This window comes from Oncorhynchus nerka, linkage group LG24, assembly GCF_034236695.1.
Source record: "Oncorhynchus nerka isolate Pitt River linkage group LG24, Oner_Uvic_2.0, whole genome shotgun sequence".
In the NCBI taxonomy this organism is placed as follows: domain Eukaryota; kingdom Metazoa; phylum Chordata; class Actinopteri; order Salmoniformes; family Salmonidae; genus Oncorhynchus; species Oncorhynchus nerka.
The window spans coordinates 81,206,812-81,220,797 of NC_088419.1; the positions used below are offsets into that span (position 1 = coordinate 81,206,812).

Consider the following 13,986-nt stretch of genomic DNA (forward strand, 5'->3'; position numbering starts at 1 on the left):
TCCATTCTGCATCTGGTACACCTGGACCCTACTGTTGGGGAGGGGTGTCCATTCTGCATCTGGTACACCTGGACCCTACTGTTGGGGAGGGATGTCCATTCTGCATCTGGTACACCTGGACCCTACTGTTGGGGAGGGGTGTCCATTCTGCATCTGGTACACCTGGATCCTACTGTTGGGGAGGGGTGTCCATTCTGCATCTGGTACACCTGGACCCTACTGTTGGGGAGGGGTGTCCATTCTGCATCTGGTACACCTGGACCCTACTGTTGGGGAGGGGTGTCCATTCTGCATCTGGTACACCTGGATCCTACTGTTGGGGAGGGGTGTCCATTCTGTGTCTGGTACACCTGGATCCTACTGTTGGGGAGGGGTGTCCATTCTGCATCTGGTACACCTGGACCCTACTGTTGGGGAGGGGTGTCCATTCTGCATCTGGTACACCTGGACCTACTGTTGGGGAGGGGTGTCCATTCTGCATCTGGTACACCTGGATCCTACTGTTGGGGAGGGGTGTCCATTCTGTGTCTGGTACACCTGGATCCTACTGTTGGGGAGGGGTGTCCATTCTGCATCTGGTACACCTGGATCCTACTGTTGGGGAGGGGTGTCCATTCTGTGTCTGGTACACCTGGATCTGTGCCATTCTGTGCTGAGTCTGAATCTCTGGCACATCTGTTTTTACAGTGTCCCAGGTTGGTCGGGATGTTTGACCTGATCACTAATTGGTTCTCAGCATTGGGAGAGGTTTTCTCTTCCCAACTGTATATATTTGGGCCAAAGTACAGGTATAGTCAAAAGGGTATAGTTGTGTTGCTTCATTTTGTGTTAGGGGCAGCAAAATTTGCGATATGGAAGACCTGAAAGAACAGTATTCGTGGACAGGGGTCTGTGGATGTGGTGGGAATGCTGGAGGGAGTGTTGGCAGAGAGACTGAGGGTTGAGTTTGCCTATTATAAACTTGTCAACAATATTGATCTGTTTGAGTATATGGGGTATTCAGAGGCTGTTGTGTTTAGTTACTGTGGAGGAGGAATTGGAGTTGTGTTTTTAATTGATGTGTAACTATGATTTTGTATGAGCATTTATTGTGTTGTGGGCTCCCAGACCCAATAAAGATTATTTAAAACTCAAACTCTCTCTCTCTATCACTGTCTTTCTCTATCGTTTCCGTCTCTTTCGTTTCTCTCTCTCTCTTTCTCTCTCGTTTCTGTCTCTCTCCCTCTGTGTGTGTGTCTCTCTCTCTCTCTCTCTCTCTCTCTCTCTCGTGTGTGTCACTGTCTTTCTGTCTCTCTCTTTCTCTCTCCGTGTACATCTCTCTGTTTTCTCTAGTTTCCTGCGTCTGTGTTGTTGTTTTTTGTCGCAATGCTTTGCTTTGTCTTGGCCAGATCGCAGCTGTAAATGAGAACTTGTTCTCAACTGGCCTACCTGGTTAAATAAAGGTAAATATAAAATGTAATAAAATCACACCCAAGAATTTTGGGATCGTTTTTCCATCATTACTTTAGTGCCCCAAGGCATTGTGGGAGTTTGATGTTGTCACCCTCTTCTCTTTCATCCTCTCCTCTCAACTTCAAACCCCCGTAGCGGGGCCCTTCCCTCTTAAAACCTGATCTAATGTACGCTAATGAGAGGTAAACTTCAAACCCCCGTAGCGGGGCCCTTCCCCCTTAAAACCTGATCTAATGTACGCTAATGAGAGGTAAACTTCAAACCCCCGTAGCGGGGCCCTTCCCTCTTAAAACCTGATCTAATGTACGCTAATGAGAGGTAAACTTCAAACCCAAGTAGCGGGGCCCTTCCCCCTTAAAACCTGATCTAATGTACGCTAATGAGACGTCATCTTCAAACCCAAGTAGCGGGGCCCTTCCCCCTTAAAACCTGATCTAATGTACGCTAATGAGCGATAAACTTCAAACCCCCGTAGCGGGGCCCTTCCCCCTTAAAACCTGATCTAATGTACGCTAATGAGAGGTAAACTTCAAACCCCCGTAGCGGGGCCCTTCCCTCTTAAAACCTGATCTAATGTACGCTAATGAGAGGTAACCTTCAAACCCCCATAGCGGGGCCCTTCCCTATTAAAAGCTGATCTAATGTACGCTAATGAGAGGTAAACTTCAAACCCCCATAGCGGGGCCCTTCCCTATTAAAACCTGATCTAATGTACGCTAATGAGAGGTAAACTTCAAACCCCCGTAGCGGGGCCCTTCCCCCTTAAAACCTGATCTAATGTACGCTAATGAGAGGTAAACTTCAAACCCCCGTAGCGGGGCCCTTCCCCCTTAAAACCTGATCTAATGTACGCTAATGAGAGGTAAACTTCAAACCCCCGTAGCGGGGCCCTTCCCTATTAAAACCTGATCTAATGTACGCTAATGAGAGGTAAACTTCAAACCCCCGTAGCGGGGCCCTTCCCTCTTAAAACCTGATCTAATGTACGCTAATGAGAGGTAAACTTCAAACCCCCGTAGCGGGGCCCTTCCCTCTTAAAACCTGATCTAATGTACGCTAATGAGAGGTAAACTTCAAACCCCCGTAGCGGGGCCCTTCCCTCTTAAAACCTGATCTAATGTACGCTAATGAGAGGTAAACTTCAAACCCCCGTAGCGGGGCCCTTCCCCCTTAAAACCTGATCTAATGTACGCTAATGAGAGGTAAACTTCAAACCCCCGTAGCGGGGCCCTTCCCTATTAAAACCTGATCTAATGTACGCCAATGAGAGGTAAACTTCAAACCCCCGTAGCGGGGCCCTTCCCTCTTAAAACCTGATCTAATGTACGCTAATGAGAGGTAAACTTCAAACCCCCGTAGCGGGGCCCTTCCCTCTTAAAACCTGATCTAATGTACGCTAATGAGACGTCATCTTCAAACCCCAAACACACAATCACAGAGCTCTAAATAAATGCCTATCATCATCACTTTGATAGCAAAACAAATGATTACTGGAGCGTTATGAAATATGGTATGAAATTGGTCAGCTAGTTGAGGTAGGCTCCAGTATAATCACGTACAGTATGTTTCAGTCAGAACACATGGGTCATATGATCTGATCTGGTGGGTCACAATGTTGACGTTTCTACTTTAACTCTTTAAGATCTCCCTTTCATAATACTCTCCCTCTGAATCACAACAATTACTTTATGACTTTATTCAGGAAATAGCTTTTCTGAACAGAAGAGCATTCGCTAAGGTTTTGGAGCACTTTGAATTTAGTGTAGACAGGGAATTTTATATGGTAAAGTTCCCTTGAACATATCAACGTCTTGCATACGCAGTCCATTCCTCAAATAAACTGTGATATGGAAACTGCCTTGAAGTCATTGATCTCCAATCAGAGGATTCGGGATTGGTAATACAGAGCCTGTACATATTAACAGAGCCTGAACATCAAGCTGCAATCACTAAAACATAGTGTAAAAATAATAAGATATTGACGATGTCAGACCCAGCTATACCTGTAACTGTGAGTATTCTTCTTATATTCCTGTAGCCTCAACTGGACCCAGTCGACTACAGCGTTTCAACTAACCAGTTCAGGGCAGAAGTCATGTCATACCCTTGCCCTGAGAGTCATTAAAGGGACTCACATCACAGCAAGCTGCAACGTATACTCTATGGAAAAAACAAATCCATCTACACGTGTATCCTTCTCTTGTCCTTCTCATCCAAGAACAAATTAATAAACACTCCTTCCTTCTCACCAACACCAGGTTTTTTCCATGCACCTATTTCAACACCTTCCCTTCCGTCCCGCCCCTCCCCTTTAATGCCTACTTAATCAAATGGCAGACAGAGGCATTTTCCCCTCGTCAATCAGCATAGAACAGCCAATCAAAGGCCTCCGTCATGCCCAGGGGGCACTTTCCATTCAATAAAAACGTTGCTGCTGCTCTTCACCATGGCAATGGCTGGGAAAGAGTCTATATCGTCCAAAGGGTTAGTCCATTGGACCAAAGGAGTCTGGGAGTCAGAGTATGACATTGAACATCACAGCCAGGGCCCTGTCTATAAAACTGGTCATGGCTGACCCCTCATCAAGGCCCCCACATCCCACAACATCAACCAGGGCTCTGTCTGGAGCCCCAGGGGGACATCTGTGCCCCCCAACCCAGGAAAAGGGCACTCACCTTGGTACCGGGAGGACCAGGCAAACCGGGGTTTCCATGTGGACCAGTAGGACCCTAGAAACAGGCAGAGGGAGAGAGAGAACGAGAGTTAGAGAGAGAGACAGAGAGAAAGCGAGAGAGAGAGAGAGAGAGAGAGAGAGAGAGAGAGAGAGAGAGAGAGAGAGACAGACAGAGAGAGAGAGAGAGAGAGAAACTATCAGCATATCACAATGACAGCTAACAGCATAGCATTTAGACTAAGTCAGACATGTGTTGCTAAAACTGCTGTTATCTAGAATGAGTGATTCATTGACTGTGAAGTAGTAAGAAGTTGAGTATTACACATATATTATTATATGTTCCGTCATTTCTCTTCATGTGCCAAACTTTGCCCTACCTTTAAAACGCACAGGAATGCACTTTCAAATGAACAATTTATAACACACACACACATGCATTTATTTGAGTACAACTCACACATGTGGGAACAACCACACGTGCATACACACTTACGCACACACGCACGCACACACACACACACACACACACACACACACACACACACACACACACACACACACACACACACACACACACACACACACATACACACACACACACACACACACACGCACACAAACACACAGACACACACACACACACACACACACACACACACACACACACACACACACACACACACACATATATGTACATCTGCCTGTCGTAAACTGCTTTCCCTCTAAAACACCCACTACACACTAAAGCCATGAGGTAAGACTCTGCTCTCTTTAATTTAACAGTAACCAGTCACCATAATGGCTGTGATCAGGAGATGACAGAGGTATAATGGAGAGGTAATGATAACCCACAGCTAGTGGATTACAGGTGTCTGAGTGTCCTCTGACACTGGGTTGTGCTGTGGTGCTTGCCATCATCTCTTTCTACCACCCAGCCCACCAACCTCTCCCCATGGCACTCTACTTTCCATGACTTTAACTCCACTTAGTGTTTGGTGAGGCTGCCTGGCTGAGACCATGTGGTTTTTATGGCAGAAAGGAAAAACTCACTGTAACTCACTCCGCCTCCTCCTCCTCTTCCTCCTGCTTCTTCTACTCCCTCTCCTCCATGAGAAAATCTCTCTCCTCCTCTACCTTCCTCCCTCCCCTTGTCCTAATTTACCCCACTACCTGCCTCTCTCTCTCCATCTCCATCACAGTAACTCTCTCTCCCCCTCTCTTTCCTTCCCTCCATCTCTCTCAGTTCAGATGAGATGGTTTAAAGTGGGGGTTTGTTGTGTGTGTTTAAAGTGCTGCCACCTGTGGAGTGTGGGACTAAGTTAAGGTACAGTACAGTACAGTACAGTACAGTGAGGTCTGGAGGTCTGTATCTTTCTGAGGCAGCAGAGGTTGCAGCCCACACAGACACAACCACCCATTACAGTCATTTTTCACCATATAATGAAGCCTCCCCCTGACTCTCTATGTCTCTATGAGTCATCACACTGTATGCAAACCATATGTGTCCAAAGTTAGGTCCCACAGGGATTTACCATTATACAGTAGTTTACATGTAGACAATGTTTACTGCCTGCCTGGCTGGCTGGTGGAGGATCCCTGTCTGTCTGACTCACACTAAACAAGTGGAACCAAGAGAAGTGACGTGTTTTAAAGAAGACATTACAAAGACGAAAACCGAGAGATGTTCTCCTGTGCTCCCCTTGAGTATATTCAGGTTTTAGTTTAGTCTGATGTTTGTTTAGTAGTCTGATGTCTTGTTTATTAGTCTGATGTTCTGTTCAGTTTGATGTTTGTTTAGTAGTCTGATGTTTTGTTTAGTCTGATGTTTGTTTAGTCTGATGTTTTGTTTTTTGTTCAGTCTGATGTTTTGTTTATTCTGATGTTTTGTTTAGTTTGATGTTTGTTTAGTCTGATGTTTTGTTTATTCTGATGTTTTGTTTAGTTTGATGTTTGTTTAGTAGTCTAATGTTTTGTTTAGTCTGATGTTTGTTTAGTCTGATGTTTTGTTTAGTCTGATGTTTTGTTTAGTTTGATGTTTGTTTAGTCTGATGTTTTGTTTAGTTTGATGTTTGTTTAGTCTGATGTTTTGTTTAGTTTGATGGTTGTTTAGTCTGATGTTTTGTTTAGTCTGATGTTTTGTTTAGTCTGATGTTTTGTTTAGTTTGATGTTTGTTTAGTCTGATGTTTTGTTTAGTTTGATGTTTGTTTAGTCTGATGTTTTGTTTAGTTTGATGTTTTGTTTAGTCTGATGTTTTGTTTAGTTTGATGTTTGTTTAGTCTGATGTTTTGTTTAGTAGTCTGATGTTTTGTTTAATGTTTGTTTAGTCTGATGTTTTGTTTAGTTTGATGTTTGTTTAGTCTGATGTTTTGTTTAGTTTGATGTTTGTTTAGTAGTCTGATGTTTTGTTTAGTAGTCTGATGTTTTGTTTAGTAGTCTGATGTTTTGTTTAGTCTGACGTCTTGTTTAGTCTGATGTCTTGCTTAGTCTGAGTCTTAGTTTTGTTTAAATCAGATCAAACTTTTGTCACATGCGCCGAATACAAGTATAGACCTTACCGTGAAATGCTTTTTTTTTTAAATTTAATTTTACCTTTATTTAACCAGGCAAGTCAGTTAAGAACCAATTCTTATTTTCAATGACGGCCTGGGAACAGTGGGTTAACTGCCTGTTCAGGGGCAGAACGACAGATTTGTACCTTGTCAGCTCGGGGGTTTGAACTAGTCCAACGCTCTAACCACTAGGCTACCCTGCCGCTTACTTACAAGCCCTTAACCAACAGTGCAGTTCAAAAAGAGTTTATGAAAATATTTACCAAATAAACTAAAGAAAAAAATAATAAAAAGTAACAAAATAACATAACAATAACGAGGCTATATACAGGGTACCGAGTCAGTACCGAACCGAGTCAGTACCGAGTCAGTGTGCGAGGGTACAGGTTAGTTGAGGTAATTTGTACATGTAGGAAGGGGTGGAGTGACTATGCATAGATAATAAACAGCGAGTAGCAGCAGTGTACAAAACAAATGGGGGGGGGGGGGGGTAATGTAAATAGTCTGGTAGCCATTTGATTAATTGTTCAGCAGTATGGCTTGCTGGTAGAAGCTGTTAAGAAGTCTTTTGGTCCTAGACTTGGCGCTCTGGTACCACTTGCAGGGTGGTAGCAGAGAAAACAGTCTATGACTTGGGTGACTGGAGTCTCTGACAATTTTATGGGCTTTCCTCTGACACCGCCTATTATATAGGTCCTGGATGGCAGGAAACTTGGCCCCAGTGATGTACTGGGCTATCCGCACTACCCTCTGTAGCGCCTTACGATCAGATGCCAAGCAGTTGCCATACCAGGCGGTGATGCAACCAGTCAGGATGCTGTCGATGGTGCAGCTGTAGAACCTTTTGAGGATCTGGGGAGCCATGCCAAATCTTTTCAGTCTCCTGATGGAGAAAATATTTTGTTGTGCCCTCTTCATGACTGACTTGGTGTGTTTGGACCATGATAGTTTGTTGGTGATGTTGACACCAAGGAACTTGAAACTCTCAACTTGCTCCACAAAAGCCTGTTTTGTTTAGTCTGGCGTCTTGTTTCGTGTGATATCTTGTTTAGTCTGATGTTTTGTTTATTAGTCTGATGTTTTGATTATTCTGATCTTTTGTTAAGTCTGATATCTTGTTTAGTCTGATGTTTGTTTAGTAGTCTGATATCTTGTTAAGTCTGATATCTTGTTTAGTCTGATGTTTGTTTAGTAGTCTGATATCTTGTTTAGTCTGATGTTTGTTTAGTAGTCTGATGTTTTGTTTAGTCTGATATTTGTTTATTAGTCTGATGTTTTGTTTAGTCTGATGTTTTGTTAAGTCTGATGTTTGTTTAGTCCGATGTTTTATTTTGACTCATGTTTTTTAGTTTTTCAATTAATTCACAATTGTAAAGCGACTTTTGGGTCCTTGAAAAGCACTATATATGTCCCATGTATTGTTATCATTATTATTATCATTATTAGTATAATCATTATTATTATCATTATTATCATCATTATTATCATTATTATCATCATTATTATCATTATTATTATCATCATTATTATCATTATTGGTATAATCATTATTATTATCATTATTATTATCACCATTATTATCATTATTATTATCATCATTAGTATAATCATTATTAATATCATTATTATTATATTAATATCATTATTATTATTATCATCATTAGTATTATTATATTATTATCATCATTATTATTTTCATTATTATAACAATTATTATCATCTTTATTATCATTATTATTATCATGATTATTCTTATTATTACAATTATCATTAATATTATTATTATCATTCTTATTATCATTATTATATCTGGCAGGCATACGCATGTACTTGTATTTGTGCACGCACGCACGAACGCACACACCAGGTAACTAACTCTCTCAAAGCATAAATGTATACCATTCACTCTAATACTGTAGATAGCAGAATGTTCAAATGCCAGGGCATTGAGGTCAAATCATGTCTAGTGCTGTTGAATGATCTCCCCAGGGCTGTGATCAGAGCGTAATGATCAGAGCATTGTTCAGTCTCAACAACACGTGACACAGCACCATCTGGAGCTGCTTTTTATACCTTGATGCTCTACCTTGGTCCAGGGAAGTAAACATTGTATGTGTTCTCCTCTCACAGGACCATCTCATTCAGCCACACCATTACAGCTCATCCCTGGTTCTTGTTGGAATCACAAAAACCACTAGCATGTCTGTCAGCAGCTCTGTCACGGTGCTGGATCACTGGGGTGAACACAGCCAAACCAAAGACATATGGGTTGTGTCTAGCTTGTGTCTGTGGATTGATGATGACGACGTGAGAGTGCACTGAGAAGTGTATTCAGCCACAGAGTGGGTGTGTGAGCTGTGTGCATCTGTGCTCTCTGGCAGGTTCAGTCTTAACATTCAGTCTTAACATGCCTCACCAGGACAATAAACCTGACCTCACATTGGCCGTACTGAGGAGCACTACTAGCTACTTCCTGACATGTCCTGGAATAACCCTTGAAGAAGCCATTTTAAACTCCATCATGACCTTTAGAGATCTTATAACAACATACTGTAGCACCGTACAACACTATACATAAAACACTGCTAGTGTTCAGCTGCGCCTGTGATGTTTATCTTTTAAGCTGCCTATCACCTCAGGGAAGGGAGTGGCACCTCCTAACGCTCGATGACACCCCAGTGACATCACACCTGTTCACAGACAGGTAAAACACATTTTACAGTACTCACCCGAGCTCCTCTCTTCCCAGCAGGACCAGGTAGACCCCGGGGACCAGGAGGACCCTTTTATAGAGAGAGAGAGACAGAGAGAAAAAAGAGAAGAGAAAGGACAAGAGGAGAGAGAGACACATACGTCACAGACACGCAAATAAGTTCTAAATCAGAAGTGATAGCATGCGGTTTAATGTGTAGGCAGATGTGGGGAGGTGGATACTGTGTTTACTATATGTAAGAGAGGCCAATATTCTCCAAACCAGTAATGGCAAAGCTTTTAGCCAGTTCTGGGATTAACATAAACTCTTTGTCAACGCAGGAAGAAACACATGGTATGATTCCACTTCATGTTAGTTTGGACGCAAGATGTAAAAGAAGAAGGAGAGAAAAAAGCGCAACACACATGTGCTCAACACTTTTACATTCCAGTGATGGAACTGAAGACTCTAGTAAAGTACTGGTAAAACATGATTTTTATGTGGTATGTTATGTGGTAGATTTTTATGTGGTATGTTTTGTGGTAGATTTTTATGTGGTATGTTATGTGGTAGATTTTTATGTGGTATGTTATGTGGTAGATTTTTTGCCATCCCACAAATGCATAAGAAACTCCCACGAATGCACACATCCACTCCACACAGATGTGGAATACGGAGCTCACCTGTTAACTTTCAAAATACAGACATACATCCGATAGGATGTATTTACAGTATGATGCAAAATGCATCATACCGGCTGTATTTCTGTATTTTGAAAGTTATACATCTTGAAAACTTGTTTGCTGACATTTTGAGACTATATCAACAATGAACTAATGAAACAAATGACAAAATACAGTTTTTGGGTGGAGTTTTCCTTTTAAGTATTATTGGAAACTGGAGGCTTTTCAAATTAATTTGCAGTTATCATGTATCCTTCATGGGCTGCTGATCCAAGTCAAACAAACAGAGAGAGAGAGAGAGAGAGAGGATATCACTGGACCAACTTACAGGAAAAGGGTTCGCTGAGTGCCTTGGCTCTGGATGGGTAATACTGATGACAATCTGACTGCTATGACACTGTGTTCACAATTTAGCAAGCTGCTAAACAGCATGAAAGAGTCTGACGGTCAGGTCATATAATACACACAGACAGTCATGGAAAAACTATTTGAGATAATACAGAATAATAAATGAAGAGTGTGTGTGTGTGTGTGTGTGTGTGTGTGTGTGTGTGTGTGTGTTCATTTCCAAGGGAGTCCTGCACATTCTATTCCTCTCTGTCAGCATCAGAGGGACAAAGAGATAATGTCTCAGAGACAGAAACAGCTGGTTGCTCATGGAGTCACACTCCTACACACACAGTGATGGAAACATTGAGTGCACTACTACCGCCTTCTTCTCACCAAAACAACAGGACCAAGAGAGACAATGATTCTTCTTTCTTTCTTTATCTGATGATAATATTAGCAGCGTGATGGCTGCATGTTGTGCCTAACAAAACCCCAAAACCTGGAAGTGCATTCAACATTTCACACGGCCCCTTATGTCTTTTTGCTTTTACATGTATCTTTATGGCATGTGCCATGTAATATCTGTTCATTTGCTTTCTACTGTAGGTAACATCAGACTGAATGCTGCACTCACCATTGTTCTCTGTGGTTGAACCAGGCTAGGAGGCACTAATAGTACCAGCAGTGAAATGTATTTCAGATAGAGGAAGTGAATCATGAAGGCGATGATTGAGAAATCTGTACTTCCTCCCTCTTTGAAGTGCCTTTGAAGTGTGCAGCTGGGGTGAACTCCCCCAAACATCCTCCTCAAAACCCAGTGTCGAGTCAAACTGGATCTCAATGGAACCCGATCAAAATATCATAAATGTTAAAGTCAGCATAGACCAGCCTAAATTTCAAGCTGGTCCATGCTGGTCTGATGCTGGTCAAGCTGGTCTGACCAGCATGGTCTAGCTGGTTAGGCTGGCTGACTAGCTGGTCAAGCTGGTGATGCTGTTGACCAGCTTATTCAGTTATACTGGTGATGCTGGTATGCCGGTGACCAGCTTTTGCAGTTATACTGGTGATGCTGGTATGCTGGTGGCCAAACTGGTCCATGCTGGTCTATGCTGGTCTAGCTGGTCAAGCTTGTCTGCAAAACCATGGCCATCATTATCATATTTCCCAGCATGCTCTATTGCAGTATGTTTTTTTATGCTACACAAAGATAAATAACATACATTTTTCTAAACTAATCCAATATGTTAGTTGGACTTATTGCACCTTTTACCAAAATGGTTGTTCCAGTTTAGATGCTTTAGATCGTCTCATTTAATCATCTCACCTTTCCAACCCTGGCAGTCATTCTGAATGCAGATTGTGGGTGAATAAAAGTTCACATTTTTGGATATCCCCGCTCTGGCTGGATTCCAAAAGAAATTAAACATCACTTTGCAAAGCCATCAAAATAAGGTGACTTAATGCTTGTTTTGCTGGTAACCAGGATATGGAGGTACGCTGGTGACCAGTTTATGCTGGTCACCAGTGTCCAAAACACAGGGAAGGCTAGTGGTCACCAGCAAAAACACAGTGATGGCTGGCCACCAGCAAAAATACAGCAAAGGCTGCCCTATGCTGATCTATGCTATTCTTTTCAGCAGAGTAGGTAATTGCTATTGTAGTTATTTCTAAATTACTACCTGCTAAATAATTTGCTGTAATAGTATAAATACATAGTTATTGTAAACATGATCCTCCCCTTCTATGGAATGCTCACCGCCCTCATATGTCATGTCTGATAAAACGTTTTACTTGGTTCTTCAATGATAGATGGAACACATAAGGTTAACTTAACAAGTAAAGACCAACAATGTCCAACTTATCACATGGAATGTTCAAGGGCTCCTTGAGGGGGGAAAAAAGCATATTGTTCTCATACACTTAAAACGATTGTCAGCAGATGTGGTTTTCTTGTAAGAGTTACATTTTTTTTTAAATGAAAAATGTAACATTTAAAGAGGAGGTTGGTTGGAAAAGCCTATGTTGCCACCTACTGTAGTAACAGCAGAGGTGTAGGCATCCTGATAAATAAGAATACACAATTGTCCCTTATATCCCAGCACATGGACCAAGAAGTTTTCTAATGCTGAATTGTACCTTAGATGATGAAAGTTACACATTGATTTCATTGTACAGTATATCCCAACAGGGGTAAATCTGGTGGTTTTAGAACCAATTAAAGCTATATTAGATCAAATCCAGACAGGAACTATTATTTTAGCAGGTGACCTTAAGCATACATTGGCAGATGTAATAAAAAAGATAAATTTACTGTTGGGAGCCTCCAAAGCGGCTGTACATTTTTATCTCTACAAATATATATATTTTTAAATGGACTCAACAATTTACTGGATTCAAAAATGTATGATGTAGTGATATTGGATCATTATTCACCAATAGAAAATGCAGTTAGCGACAGAATTTGGAGAATGAAGAATGCGCATCTTCTGGACTATAAATTTATTAATTATGTAAAAAAAAAAAAAATTGCCATTACATATGTAGACATAGAGGACAGAGAAAAGCCGACCCCGACATAATTTGAGATGACTTTAAGGCATGAATATGTGGAATGATAATATCATATCCTGCTAAAGTAAATTATGATTTCAAAATTAAAAATAAATCAAAATAAATCACTCCTAGAAAAATCCCATAAAAAATCTTTACATTTCTGAACTCATGCAGGAATACGATCTTTAACTTTTGAAGAAAGCCAACAACTACATGTTAAACTCGAATAAAGCATACTTCTTAATGGCAAATATACCTGGTAAATAAAGTACAGTCGTGGCCAAAAGTTTTGAGAATGACACAAATATAAATGTTCACAAAGTCTGCTGCCTCAGTTTGTATGATGGAAATTTGCATATACTCCAGAATATTATGAAGAGTGATCAGATGAATTGCAATTAATTGCAAAGTCCCTCTTTGCCATGAAAATGAACCGAATCCCCCAAAAACATTTCCACTGCATTTCAGCCCTGCCACAAAAGGACCAGCTGACATCATGTCAGTGATTCTCTTGTTAACACAGGTGTGAGTGTTGACGAAGACAAGGCTGGAGATCACTCTGTCATGCGGATTGAGTTCGAATAACAGACTGGAAGTTTCAAAAGGAGGGTGGTGCTTGGAATCATTGTTCTTCCTCTGTCAACCATGGTTACCTTCAAGGAAACACGTGCCGTCATCATTGCTTTTCACAAAAAAGGGCTTCACAGGCAAAGATATTGCTGCCAGTAAGATTGCACCTAATCGACCATTTATCGGATCATCAAGAACGTCAAGGAGAGCGGTTCAATTGTTGTGAAGAAGGCTTCAGAGCACCCAAGAAAGTCTAGCAAGCGCCAGGACCACCTCCTAAAGTTCATTCAGCTGCGGCATCGGGGCACCACCAGTACAGAGCTTGCTCAGGAATGGCAGCAGGCAGGTGTGAGTGCATCTGCACGCACAGTGAGGCAAAGATTTTTGGAGGATGGCTTGTGTCATGAAGGGCAGCAAAGAAGCCACCTCTCTCCAGGAAAAACATCAGGGACCGACTGATATTCTGCAAAAGGTACAGGGAT

At 41.7% G+C, this 13,986-nt stretch overlaps 1 protein-coding gene across 1 annotated transcript in view; it reads right to left on the minus strand.

Annotated features, from left to right (window-relative positions):
• LOC115108771 (collagen alpha-1(XXIV) chain) overlaps window positions 1–13,986 on the minus strand; it is a 296,583-nt gene that overhangs the window by 233,295 nt on the left and 49,302 nt on the right. Inside the window, exons 4-5 of the mRNA XM_065009201.1 lie at window positions 9,406–9,459; window positions 4,128–4,181 (exon numbers count right to left, since the gene is read on the minus strand). Of these exons, the coding sequence (XP_064865273.1) occupies window positions 4,128–4,181; window positions 9,406–9,459 (108 nt within the window). The remainder of the gene's footprint in view (window positions 1–4,127; window positions 4,182–9,405; window positions 9,460–13,986) is intronic.